At 45.3% G+C, this 21571-nt stretch overlaps 1 protein-coding gene across 1 annotated transcript in view; it reads right to left on the bottom strand.

Moving 5' to 3' along the window:
- antxr2a (ANTXR cell adhesion molecule 2a) overlaps positions 1-21571 on the bottom strand; it is a 307229-nt gene that overhangs the window by 213058 nt on the left and 72600 nt on the right. Inside the window, exon 8 of the mRNA XM_068038944.1 lies at positions 10368-10428. Within this exon, the coding sequence (XP_067895045.1) occupies positions 10368-10428 (61 nt within the window). The remainder of the gene's footprint in view (positions 1-10367; positions 10429-21571) is intronic.

The following is a 21571-nucleotide window of genomic DNA, read 5'->3' as shown; positions in this document are numbered from 1 at the left end:
GGCAGTTGGTGCTCGCTGGAGGAAACATTTCTGAGAACTCCTCAACTGAGACCCTGTCTTTGACTTGAATGTCCTCGACTCCTTCCTTAACATCCCATCTGGCTCAATCTAGGTTCTACCCAAATCCGGAGCAAGATCAAAAAAGCCATTCAACAGCTGAAGAACAAGAAGGTCTCTGGAGCAGATGGGATCCCTGCTGACATCCTGAAGCACAGCAGAGATACACTCCTGGCACAACTGTACAACCTCATATCCCTCATCCGGGATGAGGAGTACTTGCCGGGGGATTTCAGGGATGCTGTGATTGTGACAGTATTCAAGAAGAGAGACAAGACTGACTGTGGCAACTACAGAGGAATCTCGTCTGCCACAGGGAGGATCATTGCAAGGATCTTCCTCAATTGGCTCCTCCAAGTGGCTAAAAAGGTCCATCTGGAGTCACAGCATGGCTTTCACCCATTGAGAGACACCAGAGACATGATCTTCACTGCGCAGAAAATCCAAGAAGAATGCAGGGAACAGCAACTGCTGAAAATTGCCTTTTTCAACATCACAAAAGCCTTTGACTCTGTCAAATGCGAAGGATTATGCAGCATCCTGCTTAAATTTGGCTGCCCTCAGAGGTTTGTCATCATCCTCCGTCTACTCCACGATGACATGCAAGCCATGATCCTCACCACAGACCGCATCTCAGTCAAGACTGGGGTTAAGCAAGGTTGTGACATCGCACCAACTCTCTTCTCCATTTTCCTCACTGCAATGCTACACCTCACCTAAATCAAACTACCCACAGGCATGGACATAGTCCACAGAACAGACAGGCAACTGTTCAATCTACGCCACCTTCGATCTAAAACCAAAATCACGCCAACCTTAGTCACATGCTTCAGTATGCAGATGATGCTAGAGTGTGCGCTCACTCTAAAACTAAGCTCCCAGACCATTGTCGACTCCTTCTCTGAAGCATATGAGAAAATGGGTCTTTCACTAAACACTCAGAAAAACGAAGGTCCTCTTCAAACCAACTCCCAGAGCACAAGGTCTCCCCCGTCAATCAAGATCAAAGGTGAAATCCTGGAAATGTGGCACACATTATAGATCTCTCCTGACCGTCAAGGGAAATGAAAATCGGGAAAGATATATACAGATGGCTGGAATATCACTTCTCACTGTTTTAAACTATAAACCAAAGTTCAACATTATCTGCACCATGTCTTAGCATTGATCTAACAGGAGCATACTCAGCACATGCATGCTTACAGATCTTCAAAGATCTCTGCTCCCAAACAAATAAATGTTTCATATTTTGAGAGCACAGATACATCTATCCATACACTCATAAGATTAAAATGGTGTCCAGCCTATCCAACAAACTAGTTTTTAAAAAACAGCTTCACACCACAGCTGTGTTTTACCACAAACAGTATGAAGGAAGAAATCAATTTTCTCTGATGCAAAGCTGATCGTCTAATGGTAACCTTAGACTACAGAACAAAGAGATCTGCACACATACAGAGAAAACAAAGAAATTTAAAATCAGTTTTCACTGATTTCCACTGATAGATTTTCAGATTTTTCCAGCTCAGTAGATCAGTTGAAAACCTATTTTTGCCCCCCATTTATGAAATACAAAAAGATTCTCCTTTTTTTGAATCCTGAGCCATGTGGAATTGTGTTGTGCAGCTTATTGCATGACCTCTGAACTGCCCAATACATTATTGCATTGCCACTCATCCTACCTGTCCACATTCAATCACACACTGTCCATTTTGCATGAGCACCTGTACTTTCTGATGGGAGAATAAACACAAGCATACTTATTCTCCCACATGAAGATCAGAAATTTAGCTAGAGGATTGGTTTTGCAGGATTCCTAATATATTTTCATTCAATTTACTCGATGGAAGGGGTATCAGTCAGGCTGTAGGATTCAGATTACTGTAATATAATGAACCAAAGTTTCTACGTGGCACAGGCTTATTGTTGAAATTGTAACTTTTTTCTACCCCCCCCCACCCCCCCCCTCCCCCCCCCCCCACACCATAGGTTTGAATATTGTTAGTGGAACACAGTGATAAACGGAAAGTAAACTATTATTGTTTTGAAGAGTTGATACGATTTCTAATTTCAATTTAAGATTTATTCAGATTTGTTAGTTGCTGCTGCCTGGACTTGGCATCATTTTTCTTTAGTTTCCTTCCATTCAAAATGGGGAGGGCTGACTTTTCAATTGCAGGAGGGGTGAGCAGGGGTGCACACGTGCATTGAAAACTGCAGCCCCAGAGGGAGTCACAGAACAAGATACAATTTTCAAAGGGAGGGCAGGGCGACGGGGACAGCCAGAAACCTGCGTGCCTCCAATTAATGGCCCATTAAGCTCCTTGAGGAGCTTGTTAATGGGCCAGGAGGCAATTTTCAAATCGGAAATCTCCAAACCTGAACAGTCTGGTGCACAGCTGTCATATTCAATGTGGGGAGCTGCAAAGATTTTTTTTAAATCTGGAAAAATTTATGCCACCAGGGATTTTGCTGCAAGATCGGATGCAGTACCGTTTGCCTGGCCCTTTGCTCGATTCTCTGAGCGCTGTGGCTTCTGACCCTCCAAATTCCTGCCTCCTCTCTTGTGCTAGGCAGCAGCAGGCCCCGTCATGGCTGCCGTCTACCTTTGAGGCTACGGCTCCAACAAGCATCTCCTGCCTCCTTGCTTAGCTTGATGCCACCAATTTGGCACTGAGCTCACCTCCAGCTCAATTAGAGCATTGATACTTGGAGATTGTGTCGTGTGATCTCTGCAGATGCAGTGCGGGGTCAAGACCCGAAAATTATCTAGACGTTGGGTTCCCCAACCCAATTTGAAAATCAAGCCCTTTGAGTCTGACAAGTTTCTACTAAGTATTTGACTTTACTGTCCTGCTGCCTCTATGCTCATAAGCCTCTCGGAATCTTGGATAGACTCTCAGTTTAGAAGTATCAGCACTCATGTCATAGTGAACAGAAATTTGGTACTTCACTGTTCCCATCTTTTTATCTATTTGAACTGCTTTAAATAAAAAAAAATTAATTTTTTTGGAATCCTTTCAATCCTATTGGGCCAATTAAACATAGAGTACTTCAGCACTGAAGTTTTCAAGCAGCACCTCCTTCAACACCCCCAACTCTTCCAACAATGTCCTTGAATCACAAATCAAACAGATCACAGTTGTTAATCTATTAGGCCCTTTAAGCATTCATATTATAGAAAGAAGGCTGCTAATTGCTGAGCTCAGGCAGAACCATTGGTGGGGGGTGGTGGCGGCCGCAGGCAGGGAGGGAAGACTCAGTGCTATATATAGTACCAGAGTACAGCTGGGGGAAAAAATGGCACACATTAAAAAGGAATCTGACAAAGTAGAACTACCCAAAATATTATGTACAGGTAGATGGTCCTAGACTGCATGCCACAAAATGTTACGTGGAGCACAGCGTGATAGGAAAGCTGAGTGTTTCATAAACTGAGTGTTACAGCCTGATAGTGAGGCCTGGCTGGGAACAGAGGCATGTGGGCACCGCCAACCTACATGCTGCTTCCCAGCTCCATCCCACACCCAGATCATTTTCCCAGAGCGAGGGTTGGGGGGGCTTTGGGGGATGTGGAGCAGATAGTCGATTAAACCAATTAAGGGCTGTTAATGACTGGGTTTTTCTAGTCAGCCTCCAGGTTCCTGGGGGCGCCAGAGGCCAGTTTAACTGCCTGGAGACAGCCTACAGGTGGCAAACTGGACAGACTTAGAGGCCCTGCCTGCCTGGGTACGGCAACAGATGCAGGCTGCCCCGGAGAGTGGCTCCCCACTTCCCTGTTCACACACTGGTGGCCTGGCTGCAAAAGCCATTTTATTTTTAAACTTTAAAAATCTGGAGAAGGGGTGTCTCCCTTTTGAAGCGCCCTCTCCCTCACTTACCTTTCCTTGCATCCTGCTGCTGCTTTCAAACTGGAAGTCCTCTGATTGGCCCTCCAGGTTGAGAGGCCGACCGCCATCCGTAATTGGATGGCGAGCCCACCCTCTGGCCATTAATTGGCTGCTCTGGAGAAAGTCATAATTAGTGACTGAAACCCGCACTGTGTGGGAAACAAACACACACTTCAGCCTGACGGTGGGGTTCAGAAGCCCGCAGGAAAAATCCAGCCCTTAAAGTCAGGAATTTGGTGTATGTGGGATCTTGGTGCAAAGGGGAAAGGAGGTGCTCCTTTTCATTCTTATTTTACGTTCAGGAGCTGGTGCGTGTTTTTCTTTTGTCTCTAAGCTAGGAAAAAGTAACTTGCTATTACTTTACTAAACTAGCAACTAATTAACTGATCAAATAAATAAATAAGGCTAGACAGACATGGCAGGGCAGGTGGTGTGCCGCAACTGTAGCATGTGGGAGCTCGTGGAGAACATTGCAATCCTGGACAATAATATCCGTGGTAAATGTTTGTAGCTTGAGGAACTGCAGCTCAGAGTTGCTGAGCTGGAGTCCGAGGTGCAGACATTGCGGGGCATCAGGAAGGAGGAGAAGTACCTAGACACTTTGTTTCAGGAGGCAGTCACACCCTTTGATTAAGCGGAAATTTAGAGTTGGTCAATGGTCAGGGACAGGAGGGTGTGACTGTGTGTCAGGCAGGTATGGGGATCCAGGATGCAGTGATGGAACAGCCTCGGCCCTTGACTTTAACCAACAGGTACAAAGTATTTGCTGCTTATGTGGATGAGAACAAGAACTGCAGGATGGATGGGCAAACTGACCATAGCACCATGGTGCAGGAAACTATTCAAGTGGGGGGAATGAAAAGAAATGCGATAGTGATAGGAGGCAGTATAGTCGAGGGATAGATACTGTCCTCTGCAGCCGAGACCAGGAGTTCCGAAGATTGTGTTGCCTGTTTAATGCCAGGATCAAAGACATCTCCTCATGGCTTGAAATAAGCTTGTATGTGGGAGGGGGTGGATCCAGTTGTTGTAGTCCATGGAGGAACCAGCAACATAGGTAGAACTAGGAATGATGGTTTGCTGAGAGAGTTTGGGGGTTAGGGTCAAATTAAAACACAGAACTGCAAAGGTAACAATCTCTAGATTTTTACTGAGCCAATTGGTGTAGGATAAAGCAGATTAGAAAATTAAGCACATGGCTCAAAGAATGGAAAGAAGGGGTTTTGTTTCACAGGGCACTGACGCCAGTACTGGGGAAAGAGGGAGTTGTTCCACTGAGATGGGCTCTTGGATTTGGGGGTAATTTATTAGCGTGGATGGATGATTGGTTAATGGATCGAAGGCAGACAGTAGTGTTATGAATGTCGCACCTTGTAACATGATTAGATCTTAAAAATGGTGATTTTTAAAAATTCAAGGTGGATTCCAGAAGGTCAGATGACCTCATCTCCTCTCTGTGAACGGTTACCAGGACAACAGAGAATACAGATCAAAAACTGTCTTCTAAAAATAGAGACTACAGTACTAACACCTGAAGAACAATGGGTTTCGCCCTCAGACTTTTTTTTTGTATCCTCTATAGGGTCAGAGTTATACAGCACAGAAACAGGCCCTTCGGCCCATCGTGTCTGTGCCGTCCATCAAGCGCCTAACTATTCTAATCCCATTTTAACAAAGAGTCAGTAATTGAGAAATTGCAAATGACCAGGCAGGGGACAATGAAAAGGCCTGAATGGCTTTGTGAACCCAGACTTATGGTCTCTGTATTTTGGACCAGAACAATAAACTATTAACTTCTAAGTCCAGATACATTTAACTGACTTTCTGAAGAAAAACAAGCTGTAAGACAAGGAACCAACGGTTGTGGCCTCAAGGCTATCTGTATGAAGGGACCCATTGGGGTGCAGCCTCTCGACAAGTTGTAAGAGAAGACACCCAGCGTTGGCAGCTGGAGAGAGAGAGAGAAATATCTGTTCTCTGAAGATATACAGCTAAAGGCTGTGAAGACTTGAACCTGTTTTCAGAGCCAAAGCTTGCAAGGAGTGAAGAACCCACAGGGTCACCACAAATCACATTGTTCACAGATGTCCAGGTTGGAAGTGCTCAGAGAAGTGAGCTAAGAGAATACTGATTGGAGAAAAGTCTGGGAGATCCAACCAATCGCAACTGGGAGGAGTTTGGGACTTTTAACCGCAAAGGATTTCATCATCAAAAAGGACTGAATAATGTCTCAGAGTGGTGTGAGGTTTTCAAGTGGTTGAAGTAGTAAAGAAAAATGCCTTTATTTGTAATTTGGTGCATCAGCTACTGACAAAATACTATTTCGTAAATTGGGGATTTATTTTAGTTTAGTTGTCATAATAGAAATCTTAAAGCGCAAAATCTTGTCATGTAATTCGTGAAATTGGTCTGGGGGTTCATATCTTGTATTTTTCACGTTTAGGACCTCTTTGAGATTGTAAAAGTAGGCATAAACAGGGCATTTTCAAGTTGGTAGACTGTAACAGTCTGTAATAGAGTGCCACAAGGATCAGTGCTGGGGCCTTAGCTTTTTACAATCTATATTAATGACTTAGACAAAGAGACTGAGAGTAATGTTTCCAAGTTTGCTGATGATACAAAGCTAAGTGGGAGTATAAACCGTGAGGAGGACACAATGAAGCTGCAAAGAGATATAGACAGATTAATTGAGCGGGCAACAAATTGCCAGATGGGGTATTGTGGAAAGTGTGAGGGGAGGAAGCTGGGTTAAGTAACTCTCAGTAACAAAAGCTCCAACATTCTACATTTTAATAACAGACAAATAAGCACCTTGTTTTAAACCATGCATTTACAAGCCACAAAGATGGGAACCACTAGAAACATTGGCTGGGATCTTATGGGCCCCCCTGAGGCGGGGAAGGAGGGGGGGGCACGGAGTATCATGGCAGGAGCGGAGGGCAGCGGGGTGGAGGGCCTGTCGCCAACTGATCTTCTTGGGGCCGGGATAGGCCGAAGATGGCCTTTCTGCCCAGAGGGCGTTTGAGGCCCATAAGTGGCCTTTTAATGGCCAATTAAGAGCCTGGTCCTGTCACCGCTGGGATATTTCAGTGCGGGGGCAGCCTCCGCCATGCAGGGAGGATGCTTGCAACATACGGCACGCTCCCTGAAGGCTTGGGGGTGGGGACGTCCCACCTCCGTGGGCAATTTATGGCCCACAGAGGACCCCCATCAGGAGCAACTTTACCTCCGGGGACTTCCCTCCCCTCCCCTTCCCCTGCACTTCATGATCACCCCTCAACCACCCCCCCCGCACCCGGAGCCTTCTGGACTGGCCCAGGCGACCCTGCCTCACCTACCTCTGCTCCGGGGTTCCAGCACTGGACCTGGGTCTGAGGCCTCTGCAGTACCAGCAGTGGCCACCGCTCACGCTGGTGCTGCCGATACTGCTAAGCTGCCTGACCTCTGATTGGCCAGCAACTCATGAGGTGGGATCCCTGTCTTTAAAGGGACGGGAATCCTCATGGATCTTGAATTGAAAAAGAACGCCAGAGGATCAGTCTGGGGGTGGGGTAAAATGCAGAGGCGGGGTGTGCCCACCTTTTCAGCCCGGTAGCGAGAGCCCCGCCTCCTATTCAAAATCCAGCCTACTAATGCAAAATCAAAGGTTCTCATGTTATTTGCAACAAAGGTTGGTATTTAAATATAACTAAATTGATATATAAAAGCTGCTATAATGTTAAAAAGTGCAGTCAGTTTTAGCAATTCAGAGTGGATAGAATTAAATTGAGCAAAAGGGATTACTGAATGGTAAGTTAGCCCTACTGATGCCATTGGGCCAATATGTAAACCAGGAGTGACTGACAGTACATACTTGTTGCTGTAAATCAATTTTCAGGTTCACAGTTGTTATTATAACAAAATATTTCATGAAAATGGGCCTTTATCATGGAGATAATTAACCAATATCCAAATGTAAAGGAACATAGGAGCAGCAGTAGGCCATTCAGCCCATCGTGCCTGCTCCACCATTCAATAAGATCATCCACTTCAATGCCTTTTTCCCACACTATCTCCATATCCCTTTATGTCATTGGTATTTAGAAATCTGTCAAGCTCTGCTTTAAACATACTCAATGACTGAGCTTCCACAGCCCTTTGGGGTAGAGAATGTCAAAGATTCACAACCCTCTGAGTGAAGACATTTCTCCTCATCTCGGTCCTAAGTGGCTTCCCCCTTATTTTGAAATTGTGTCCCTTGGTTCTAGACTCCCCAACCAGGGGAAACACCTTACCTGCATCTACCCTGTCTATCCCTATTTTGTAGGTTTCAATGAATTCATCTCTAATTGTTCAAAATTCTAGAGAATACAGAACCAGTTTCCCCAATCTCTCTTCATAGGACAGACCCACCATCCCAGGAATAAGTCGAGTGAACCTTTGTTGCACTCCCTCTACGGCAATAATATCCTTCCTAAGGTAAGGGGACCAAAACTGCACACAGTACTCTAAGTGCAGTCTAACCAAGATTCTATACAAGTGAAGCAACATTTCACTACTCCTGTACTCAAATCCTCTTGTGATAAAGGCTAACATACCATTAGCCTTCCTAATTGCTTGCTGAACCTGCATGTTAGCTTTCAGTGATTTATTGACAAGGACACCCAGATCCCTTTGTACATCTACACTTTCTCATCTCTTACCATTTAAGAAACACTCTACACATCTATTCCTCCTACCAAGGTGGATAACCTCACATTTTTCCACATTATATTCCATCTGCCATGTTCTTGCCCACTCACTAAGTCTGTCCAAAGCCCCTTAAAGCTGCTTTGCATCTTCTTCACAACATAGGTTCCCACCTAGTTTTATGTCATCCGCGAACTTGGAGATATTACATTTGGTCGCTACATCCAAATCATATATATATTGTGAACAGCTGGGGCCCAAGTACTGATCCTTGCGGTACCTCACTAGTCACAGCCTGCCAACACTAGAATGACCCGTTTATTCCTATTCTCTGGCATTTCTCTATTTCCCATTATAAATTCTATTGGTTCTGCCTGTAATGGGCCCACATTTGTCTTAGCCAAACATTTATTTTTTATGTGCTTATAGAAACTTTTATGGTCTGTTTTTATGTTTTTGCTAGTTTACATTCATATTCTATGCTCCCCTTCTTTATCAGTTTCTTGGTCCTCCTTTGCTGTAATCTAAAATCCTCCCAATCTTCAAGTTTACTACTATTTCTGATAACTTTATAGGCCTTTTCTTTTAATCTTTTACAATCCTTTGTTAGCCACAATTGACTGGCTTTTCTTTTTGGGTTTTTGTGCCTTGAAGGAATGTATAGTTGCTGTAAACTATGTAATAATTCTTTGAAGACTATCCATTGCCTATGTACTATCATACCTTTCAATGTATTTTCCCAATCCACCACAGCCAAATTGCCCTTCATATTTCATAATTTCCTCTGTGCAAAGTTAACACCCTGGCTTCAGATTGTACTATCTCACTTGCAAACATAATGTAAAATTCTATCATATGATGGTCACTCATCCCTAAAGGTTCATTTACAAGATTATTGATTAGCCCTTTCTCATTACATAATACTAGATCTAAAATAGCCTGTACTCAAGTCAGTTCTTCAACATACTGCTTTAGAAAACCATCCCTAACACACTCCAGAAACTCGTCCTCCATAGCATTAGTGCTTATTAGATTTACCTAGTCTATATGCAGAAGAAGCCCAAATCAAAGTAACAATTAGCTCTATTTGATATATTTTCTCATGCATCTAATCCGACTTTTAGGCCCAGAATTGATGGTGGAGAGGAACTATGCGCCCCAACTGGAAGACCTGAAATTGGGCCTCGAGTCTCCTTTCAATACGTTTGGTGCCAGTTGTACCTCCATAGGCAGCTCACCCATTTCAGCATTTTGAAATTCGAGCCATTTTCTTCATTGACAGTGGCCCTAAGGCCCAGAAGAAGGTGGAGTAGTAAAGGGGTGATGGGGGTAGGGTGCCAATCACATTATTATGGAGTAGGAAGGAATACTCCTGTTCCTCCTGACTTCACAGGAACTATTTTTTAAATTTAAAAAAAAATTCTTTTGTTTGTGGCCATTGTGACCACTGAAAAATCCTGAATGAAACAGCCCAAATGCTGCGGTGCTCATACCAAAGGAATTTCCACCAGGGACCCAAAATAGGCATTAGGTCCTTCATTTACATATGTTAGGGGCCTAAAGTCTGTTTTAGATAGCTGCCAGTGAAAAATCGCCTGACCCGATATTGGGTTGGACATCTTACAGGAGTTCTTTGGGAGTGGAACTTTAGTCCTCGAAAATGACCCTTGTTCAAAAAAAGTCCAATTTCTAACCCATGTAGTCCAACATAGCATTTAATCTCTTCAATGTATTGCGAGCACATTTACTTACGTCCAGCACATACAGTAGATGGCTCCACAAACAAAACTTCAGTACATGATTTCTTTAAAATCTACAATTTAAATTTAAGAAAAAAGTGTATCAATAAAGCAAATAAATCACTGTTGTTAAACATTACTGTTATTTGTTTCGACATATGCACTTCATTATTCAACCTTATTATAAAGTATTAATTTATAAGAACAAGTCAACATTATTGAAACAAGCTCTGTATATAGCAAACTCTCTGCCTCTCTTTCCTCCTTTAAGATGTCTATTAAAACACACCTCTTTGATCAAGCTTTTGGTCACATGTTTGATCACATTCCTGTGAAACACTTTGGGACATTCGGCTATGTTAAAGGCACTAAATAAATACAAATGGTTGTTGTTGTTCAAAGAACCAAATTAATGAGATGGGTGGAAGGAGAAAGAGAGGGAAAGAACAATCAAACCTTTGTGTGAATTAATATACACTGTAAAAATCACAAGCTGTATTCTGTTTTATACCAGTGATTTGATGCCAAATTTGCTTTAGCTTTGTCATATTTCACACCAAAGGGGTCGTTTTGACTTTGGCCGATGGTGTAAAATGAGCGATATTAGATCAGCCTTCCATTATATCTCTCCCGATTTTCATTTCTACTGTAGTCAATTAGTAGCAATGGTTGGAGGAGGAACCATCAACACTTGGGTGAGTTTCAACATAACCAGTTGCAGAAATAACAATCCATCCTCTCTGAATTGGGCTGCCAATCTGCTACAATTAGGGTTGATTTATGGTTTGTGTTAGGAACTCACTGGATTTCTCAATTTTCCCCTTTAAATCCCAACAAAAGAAGACATTTACTGAGCAAAATCTGCTAATCATAGAACCATAGGATAGTTACAGCACAAAAGGAGGACATTTGGCCCATCGTGTCTATGTTTGCTCTCTGTATGAACAACTCAGCTAGTCCCACTCCCCCACCCTCTCCCCCATCCCAATTACCCATTTCCCTTTTGAAAGCCACATTAAATCTGCCTCCCCAACCCTCTCAGACAGCACATTCCAGATCCTAACCACATGCTGTGTGAAAAGGTTTATCCTCATGTCGTCTTTGGTTCTTTTGACATTCACCTTAAATCGTTGTCCCCTGGTTCTCGACCCTTCTGCCAATGGGAACAGTTATTCCCCATCTTCTCTATCCAGACCCCTCATGACTTTGAATGTCTCCATCAAATCTCCTCTCAACCTTCGCTTCTCCAACAGAACAACCCCAGCTTCTCCAATCCATCCACGTAACTGAAGTCCCTCATCCCTGGAGCCATCCCAAAAAATCTTATCGTAAATCTGCACCTTCTCTAATGCCTCAACATCTTTCCTAAAGTGTGGTGCCCAGAATTGGACATAATGCTCCAACTCAGGGAAAACCAGAGTTTTATAAAGGTTCATCATAACTTGCTCGCCTTTGTACTCTATGCCTCTATTTATAAAGCCCAGGATCCCATATGCCTTATTAATCACTTTCTCAACCTACTCTGCCACCTTCAATGATTTGTGCACAAATATCCCCAGCTCCATCTGCTCCTGCACCCCCCCTTAGAATTGTATCATTTATTTATATTGACTCCCCTCATTCTTCCTACCAAAATGTATCACTTCACTCTTCTCTGCACTATATTTAACTTTGCTGACAAGCCTGTTATGTGGCACTTTATCAAATGCCTTTTGAAAGTCCATGTTCACCACATCAACTGCTTTACCCTCATCAACCCTCTGTTACCTTATCAAAAAACTTCATCAAGTTAATTGAACATAATTTGCCTTTAACAAATTCATGCTGGCTTTCCTTAATTAATCCACATTTGTCCATGTGACAGTTAACTTTGTCCCGGATTATCATTTCTAAAAGCTTTCTCACCATCAAGGTTAAACTGACTGGCCTGTAGTTGCTAGGCTTGTCCTTACATCCAATTCTCCAGTCCTCTGGCACCATCCCTGAACCTAAGGAGGATTGGAAGATTACGGCCTCTGCAATTTCCATCCTTAATTCACTCAGAATCCTCGGATGCATCTCATCTGGTCCTGGTGACGTATCAACTTTAAGTACAGCCAGCCGTTCTGATACCTGCTCTTTATCAATTTTTAGCCTAGCCAGTATCTCAAGTACTTACTTTTTCACTATGACTTTGGCAGCAGCTTCCTCTTTAGTAATGACAGATGCAAAGTACTAATTTAGCACCCTATGCCTCCATCTGTAAATTCCTTTTTTGGTCCCTAACCAGTTTCACCCCTCCTTTTACTACTCTTTTACTATTTATATGCCTGTACAAGACTTGGATTTCCTTTTATGATGGCTGTTATACTCTTCCCCTATTCTTTCTTTGTTTCTCTTATTTCTTTTTTCACTTCCCCTCTGAACTTTCTATATTCAGTTTGATTCTCACTTGTATTATCCACCTGACATTGTCATATGCCCCCTTTTTCTGTTTCATCTTACTCTCTATCTCTTTCATCATCCAGGGAGCTCTAGCTTTGTTTTTCCCACCGTTCCCACTCATGGGAATGTACCTCAACTGTACCCAATGCATCTCCTCTTCGAAGGCAGCCCATTGTTCCATTACAATTTTGATTCCAAATTACCTGGTCAGATCAGTTCTCACCCCACTGAAATTTCCCTCCCCCAATTAATTATTTTTACTCTGGATTGCCCCTTGCCCTTTACCATAGCTAACCCGAACCTTATGATACAATGATCCCTGTCTCGTAAATGTTCCCATGCTGATATTTGATCCACTGACCCACCTCATTCCCAAGAACCAGATCCAGCAATGCCTCCTTCCTCATTGGACTGGAAACATACTGAACTAGAAAATTCTCCTGAACACAATACATAAGCTCTTCCCCCTTCTCTGCCCTTTACTCTGTTGCTATACAAATCAATATTAGGATAATTAAAGTCCCCCATTGTAATTACACTATAGTGTGTGCATCTCTCTGTAATTTGCTTGCAAATTTGTTCCTGTAAGTCTTTTCCATCAGCTGGTGGTCAATAGAATACACCCAGTAGTGTAATGGTGCCTCTATTGTTTATTAGCTCTAACCAAATAGATTCTTTCCTTGATCCCTCTAGGACATCCTTTTTCTCTAGCACTGTAATAGTTTCCCCTAATCAATACTATCAACCCTCCTCCTTTCCCTATCTTTCCTGAACACCAAAACAAGACTCCTAATGCAGAGTCAAACTGGATAAGGGCTTTAGTCAGAGAATTTGGCATAGAAGGATAGCTCTTAAATATATCAAGATTCTCTAACAAAAGCTATTAGTTAACAAACGTCAGCCGAAAAGAAAAACTGAAGAGTCATATTTTAAGTTCACTGTGTCTATACCGCTCTTTTTGTTAAACAGGGTTGAATGGTTTTCTACTGCAAGAATTGTACAAAGCCAATAGTTCCTGATACACCACCTTAATACTTTCAAAACAACTGACAAAAGAGATGATTAGTCCTGTCCTCATTTTAAGGCAGAAACACTTGTTACACTTGTTTCTGCTCACTAAAATTCAAAGAAAGTACATAATGAAAAGGTTAAGGATTCATAGCAGCTCTATTATAATAAGATTAATTCTAACAACAGAAATGGGGTAGTTATAGCCCTAAAATCGCTGTGCAGCCCTTGCTGTCCTGTTCCTGCTCAGAGCATACCCATCCGCCATATTTTCCAGGGCCTTCCGGTGTGTCCGTCCAAATTCAGAAAGAAATCTCATTGCACCAAGCAAACTAAGGTCCCAAGATGTACACAAACCCTGTTGGAATTGACTAAAACAACTGGGTAAAGTGTGCATTGTACACATACTACCTAAGTTGTTCCAGATGTGTATTTTAGTACAGGAGGTAGTATTGGTCATGTGACTTGTCCTCCATTTTGATGACAGCAAATGTACCAGCCTTCTAAAATTGTTCCAATTTTCATAACTCTTCTGTATTTTCATGGCTGCACTTCTTGTGAGCATGAAATATATGCGAAAGTCCAGTAGGGGACAATGGGCTAACAGGAGCAGAACTGTCATGTTGATCTCGATGTGAAGTATGACTCTCTCCATTTTTCCTCTTGTAGGACAAGAGGGTGCACGGCAGGAGGGAGACCGCCCAAACTGATAGAGGCATACCCGATCTTCAGCCTCTTACCACAGCCAAGGAAGAGGCTTTGGAATTGGCAGGGACACAGGGCGGCTGCACCATATCTGATGAGGAGACTGCAGTCTCTGTGCAAGAGAGTGAGGATTACTTCCATCAACATACACATTACTTCTGGAGACCCACATCACATACGATTGGCGTGCTGAAATCTGCACAGCCGAACCCACATGTTTTTTTCTCTCAGGCATCCACAGGAGACTCAACCAGAAGGGGAACAGCTGTCCATATCTGACAAGGAGGAGCACTCAGAGGATGCAACGTCCCATGACTCTCCTGCACTTGCCACCATCACAAATATGTTCACCTCAGTGGGTTTGCGCTCAACTGTAGAATCAGGGTCACAAGCTGGTGAGAGCACCACACACGTGCCCAAGCAGCTGGCTGAGGCTGAGACAACTAAGGCCTCTGACAGTCAGAGGACTGTGGATGGCCAGGCCCATGTTGAGCTCCAGGCTGATGATGAGAGAGGTAAGGTAACGTCTGGGCGGAGATGCCAGAGGCCATGCGGCCATGAATAGAAGATGGAGGAGTCCATCCATGGCATAAGTGCTGCCATGTCTCAGGCATGTGAGCGCATGGCTTCCTCCATCGAGAGGTTGGCAACTCTCATAGAAAGCCATATCCCACAGATGTGTGCAGAGCTGCAAACCATCACATTGGCAATGAGCTCGACACAGCAGTGGCAAGGCAGAGAAGGACAAGGTGCCTGGGATCTTCACCAGTTCCTCATCCTTCTCTGGTGAGCAGGGAGGTTCAAGTGAGCCTTGAAAGAGAGGAGGAGAGGCTGCCACATTTGGGGGGGCTTTCCTCAGGGCATTCCGAGTCTGGATACCAGCTCATCAGACCCTCCGCCAGTGAGCCCAACTCCAGCAGCCATGATGCCTGAGAAGTGCCCTGCACCAGTCCAGGACACCCTGAGGCAAACGGGGCCCTCCAGGCCTCAGGCATTCAGAGCACACCCATTAAATTCATCAAAGGCCATGGGGCAGCCTGATCAGCAGCCTGCCTGCTGCTACTGAGATCACACCGCATACGAGCACTCGCAAACGTATAAGACCACCTAGCCACAGTGGGTTTCACGGGTGTGCTCATATCTTTTGCAGTGATTAATTAAACAGAGTGCTTCCAGAAAATGCAGAGGTTGCGCAGAGCGATCACCGACGTCATCAGTGCATCCGAACACTTGCCTGTTTGTCAGTATAGGTCTGTGCATGCGCGCGTCAGCATCACCACATAATGATGTCAGTCGTAATGACATCCGAGTATTGCTTCACCCCTCAATAGACACGATCGCCGCCTCCATCCCCTCCAACAGTAGCCTGCTCTCTCCCGCAATCAGCGCCTCAATCACTGCTTCTTGTCCCCGCTCCCTCCCTTACCCGCCTGTTTGAGATTGCTCCCGCCTACTCACAGCTCCATCCCACTGCTCCTAACTCTTCGCCAATCCACCCTGCTGCTTGCTTCACGCCTCGCTGCTAGCACCACATTCAATCTCCCAATCCCCCGTCACTTCTGCAGGCAGTGAGGCAGGGAGCAAGCAGCAGGATGGAGCGGTGAGCAGACGGGCACAGGAGAGAACGGCGAGGTGGAACGGCGAGCAGTTGGGAGCAGCGGGATGGAGCTACAAGCAGTCAGGAGCAGTGAGGAGACGGTGCGGGAGGGAGCAGGGAAGAGAAGCAGCGATCGCAGGATAGAACGGGAAACTGAACACAGCGACTGAGGCACTGATTGCAAGAGGGAGTGGGGAAGAGAAGCGGCGATAATGAAAGGCAGTGGGGTACCGTTGTGGAGGGAGGGGCGGAGTGTGGAGGTGGTGATCACAGCCATTGAAGGGTGAGGGAGCTTGGATTCAATTTTTTTTTTGTGTCAAATTGAGCAGTGCAATTTTTATTACTGGCAGCTGCCTGAAACGTCGCAGACAGTGACGTTTCTATCAATGAGACTGCATTTGCGCATGTGCTAGTATGGTGTCACCTAGTGGTTGTGTTGTCAGCAAACGCAGCCTTAATTAAAAGTTCTTTTGTCCAATTCATTAGCCATCATTGTCTGAAAGCCATGTTCCATTATGCCTTAATTGTGAGCTGCTGACTTCCCCCTTCTCCCTTAGAGCAATGTGACCACAGGCCTCATTAATATGTCAATGTGATGAGAGCCCTTATTAACATATGATCTCTCGTGGGTGAAAGCACACATTGCAGCCAGTCTCAAGACAGGGACACAGATGGAAAGAAGGTGACAACGTTCATGCGTTAAGGTGAGTCTTTATTTGACTCTCTGTGAATTGACAACAGGGTGGCTGGATACAGGACGTCGAGGTTGTCTATTGCCTCCTTTGCATGTCGCTCAACCTGTCTGGCCTCCTTCACAGGGTCTTCACCATCCATTGCAGCTTTCCCCTCTCCCTCCTCTGTGTCCTACTCGTCAGTGGATGAGTGTCGATCAGGCATCTCATCATCATGTAAGGCCTTCCCCCTCTGCAGCACTGGATTGTGTAGAACACAACAGACCACCACATCACGCGAGACCCTCACTGGAGCATACTGCAGGGCTCCACCGGATCGATCAGGGCAGCGAAATCTCATCTTCAGCAGCCAATGGCCTGCTCGATGGTCACTCGGGTAGAGCCATGGCAATTGTTGTACCTCTCCTCCACTGCATTGCGAGGGTTCCTCACAGTCGTCATTAGTCATGTCTTCAACGGGTATTCCTTGTCCCTGAGAATCCATCCCTAAAGGCGAGTGGGGCCTGAAAAGCTGCGGCAACTGGGACTGTTGAAGTATGTAGGCATTATGGCTGCTTCCCAGGAAGAGCACACACCTGCAGGAAATACTTTCCATGGTCGTACACCAGTTGAACATTGATTGAATGGAAGCCCTTCCTGTTGATGAAGGTGGCTGGCTAGTCCGTAGGGACTTTGATGGCCACAGGCATGCAATCTAACACACCTTACACCTGGGGAAATCCAGCGATGGCCCCGAATCTAATGCCCTTTCAGACTGACTGCCAGGGTCAGTCTGGTAGCACACATAGGCGCTGACCCTCTTGAACAGGGCATTGGTCACCTCCTTGATGCAGCAGTGGGTTGCTGCCTGGGAAACCCCACACATGCCCCGGTGGATCCCTGGAAAGATCCAGATGTGTAGAAGTTAAGTACAATGGTGATCATCAGGGCCATGGGCATAGGGTGACCCACAAATCCCAGAGGGTGCAAATCGTCCTGCATCAGGGCCCATAAATTGATGATGGCTCCCTGGAGAGCCATAGTCATCACTGGCATCAGACGTTTGGAGGCAGCTGATCCAAGTCTGGTACACTCTCTGGCATACGTGGGCTCTTCTTGGCATGGCTAGCTGCTGTTACTCTCGTTGTGGAGCTTCATGCACAGGCACAGCAGCCTGTTGTCCCTCCCTCCATCAGAGGTGCCTCATCATGCCACGGGAGTCCAGAAATACAGGGTCTATGAGCTCCATGGCAGGGTACTTGTGGACCTGCAGAGTGCTGTCGATACACAGACGACCTTGCCTTGGCAACAGAGATTCTGACAATGCTCTCAGCGGAGTCACTGATGGACCTCAGAGCCCAACCTTTCTGATGGCCCACCCTCTGCTCCAACAGTGCAAATACATCACACAGCAGTTTGTCAACCCAATACAGCACTCCCCCAAACCCACACTGAACTCCCTTGCAGTGTCCCCCGAGACCCCAGACCCCCTTGCAGAGCCCCCAACAACACGGACCCCCTTGCAGAGCATGCAGCAATGCAATCCCACAATGGCCTCCAAACCCCCCTCTTTCCCTGTGCAGCAATTCTCGAGACTGCCTCCCCGTTGCGGCAAAGTGGGCTCTCACTTTGGCACCACCAAGTTTTAACAGTCGTGAACAAGAAGGCCCGCAATTTCCACCTGCTGTTCACAAAATCGAGGGCCAACCATTAAATCGGAATTAATTACTTTTAAATGCATTGTTATGGACAGATAGGAAATGATGTGGCTGGTTTCCACTGGTCACCTGCCAACTGACCACAGGTAGTGCTTTTGTTTAACTAGTGTTTCAGCCCCTGTGTTTTATTTGCCAAATAAACAAACAGTGGCAGGTTTCCTCGTGAGTTTCAAACAGATGATTAAATATCTATTGAACAAATAATTATCCAAAATGTTAGCAACAGCACCCACGCATGCTTTCACTCTCACATACATACTCAAGAAAAGATAGACAGAAGGTAAAGGGTAAGAGGTGTTAAGAGTTCAAGGTGTAACAGACTGTTTTCAGGAAAAAACTTGCGGGATCCTCTTGGAAGGTAAGTTTATAAAGTTGCAGGCCTGTTTGCTGGTTGTCTTGCCCTTGATGAGTTGCTGAAATCTTCTGGCAGTCAACACTTCAGTTCGAAGACAGTACGGGTATTTCTTAGTTCACTTTTCACAGGTGAAGGAGTTGTTCAAGAGTCATTCTCTTATTTCTCTGCTGCAGTTGGTTTCCACTCCTTTCAGCAGGGTTCAACTGTCTTAGCTGCAATTCATCTCTCTCTCTGGCAGCCTTGCACTGGAATTCAAGATGGCTTTCAATGTTTTCTCTGTGGCTGGAGATCTCTGACTGATGTTCTTATGACACCCTTGTTATCCAAAAAAGGTTATCTTTAAAGCTATATTCATAAAGTGTTAGTTTCACTCATGTGACTTTAGGTTTTCAGTTCCTGAGGCGCTACACAATAGCCTCTGATTTTAGCCCATTTTGATAAGAGAGATGTTCACACTTTATTGTAGTGATTGTCGCTGGAGACGGAGCGTCTGCCAGTGCCTTTGTTTTAGCTCACTTTGTGGATGGCTCACATTCATGTGTGATGAGCTGTTTAATTTCAATGCAGACAGGGTTAATTAGTTTCAGTTCTAACAGCGAATGTGTATTTCAGTGCAGGAGAAGGTATGTGTCACATGACTTTGTCCTCCGTCTGTTGAAGGCAAGTATACCAATCTTTTTAAATTGTTCTTTTTTTTTTTAATAACTCTGGTTTATTTTTGTATTTCCATCGCTTCACTTCACGTGAGCGTGGCAGCATTTAAATTGGCATTTCAGCAATTTAAAGTAGCTTCCCGTCGCATTGGGGCGGCAAAGCCACCATGGTGCCTTCCCACCATTGATAAAATCTGGAACTGCGCGTCACAATGCTGGAATTACGGGCGGACTTTCCAATCCAATTCGCCATCTCCCTACGTCACCATATCCACCTTCGACAGCTGCATTAAATTCAGCCCTTAAGGTGCAATTATCTTGAAATAATAGAAATGGTTCCAAAACTCCATGTTCTTAAAATAAGCAACTAAAATTTGCATTTATTTTCACATAGCAGATACAAGCTAGATATAAAGCTTTTTAATAAATGCAATTAAAATCAAAACTATTTTCCTTTCTTCTTAACCTCTACATAGAAAGTTAAGCAAATTATTTAGTTGCCCAACAGTACACTTGGAAGATTATATTTTTCCCCTATCACGAAATCCAAGTTGACAATGATGGATTTTCTTCTGCACAGCACATGGGCAAAATCATGCTCCCAAAGTCTACAGCAAAGGCAGAGGAAACAGGGGTGCAAACCCATTGAGCTGAATTTCGTCATGGGTTTCAGAACCCCCACATTGGGTCGCAAAGCAAGTCCCAAGCCCACACTTGACAGCAGTGGGACAGCTCGATGATTTTACCTAGTTGACCTTCTAACTGGCCACCTGCAGGCCCACTGCCCAATTAAAGATGGCAGGCAGGCAGGCCCCTGATGCTGCTTGGTCAATCAAAGGGCCCGCAGCTCTGAAGCCTCAGCAGCCCCACTGGGAGAGGTGGGCGCTGCTGAGGTAGGCAGGAGACCTCGAGGGCGCTTCAAAATGGATGTGCCCTCAGACAGTATGTAAAAATTAAAATTTAGGGGGCCAAGGGCAGTAGGCCCCGCGGGATGGAGGGGAAACCCCTCTGGGGTGGGTGGGAAGTGTTTGGGCGAGGGGAGCTGCCCTTCAAGCCTATGGCCCCTTCTTAGGGCCATGGAGACTCCAGCTCAATTGGCCCCCTAGGCTGCCGCAGGGAGGCCACCTCTGGGGGAGCCAGCTGGCAGCCAAGTAAATTGGCCCAGAATTGGACACTTAATTATGCAAATCAGCTGCCCAACTTGATGGAACTGGCAGCTGATCCACCTCACAGCCACAGGCAGGGAAGTGATCGGGAGCCGTTCCGGTGCCGTTTCCTGCTATTTTACTGGCTCCACCACCTCTATTTCCACAACAAGGGGGCCAGTGAAATTCAGCCCATATGTCAGTTTTCCACTCGACAACCACTTTCCCACCAGCGCGCCCCCCCAACCACACCAAGGCACTGGGATTTCTTTGGCCTCTACCTCGATGAAGCACAGGCCCATTGTTGGCATTTTAAAAAGGCAGAATGCTGATTGGCCAGTCACCCATCTGATTTTCTAATCAATTTGCTCTTTAGGTACCCCAGAACATGGACATTTATAACAACCTGGCACTATGGCTTGCACCCAGACCCCCACCAACCACAAGGTCTGGGGGACCCAGAGCAGTTTGAAGAAACAGAGCCAAGCGTTAAACTTTTTTTCTATCCTGACCAAGATTTTAGGCCCTTGGAGCCTCCTAGTTCCTTGTGTCTATTTCCTGACAGGGCAGAGCACTACCTGGAGTTTCCTCCAGCCTATACTAATGGCCCATGGGAGAAAAAATGGCAGATGGCTCCTCACAAGCGCAGCACACAGCTTAGGTGTTTGCCACCTGCTTAAAGAATACTGTACCCTATTGTACTACATTGATCTTGAGTCGTAGGACTCAACTGTGGATCAGTGTTAGCAACTTTATTTGCTGGTTCGGTTCTGGATACTGCCTGTGCGGAGTTTGCAAGTTCTCCCTATGACCGCGTGGGTTTCCGCCGGGTGCTCCGGTTTCCTCCCACAGCCAAAGACTTGCAGGTTGATAGGTAAACTGGCCATTGTAAATTGCCCCTAGTGTAGGTAGGTGGTAGGAGAATTGAGGGAAGGTGGGGA

Source organism: Heterodontus francisci, chromosome 1, assembly GCF_036365525.1.
Source record: "Heterodontus francisci isolate sHetFra1 chromosome 1, sHetFra1.hap1, whole genome shotgun sequence".
NCBI classification, from domain to species: Eukaryota; Metazoa; Chordata; class Chondrichthyes; order Heterodontiformes; family Heterodontidae; genus Heterodontus; species Heterodontus francisci.
Note: the sequence above shows the minus strand (reverse complement) of the source record. Positions and strands in the feature narration are given on the sequence as shown.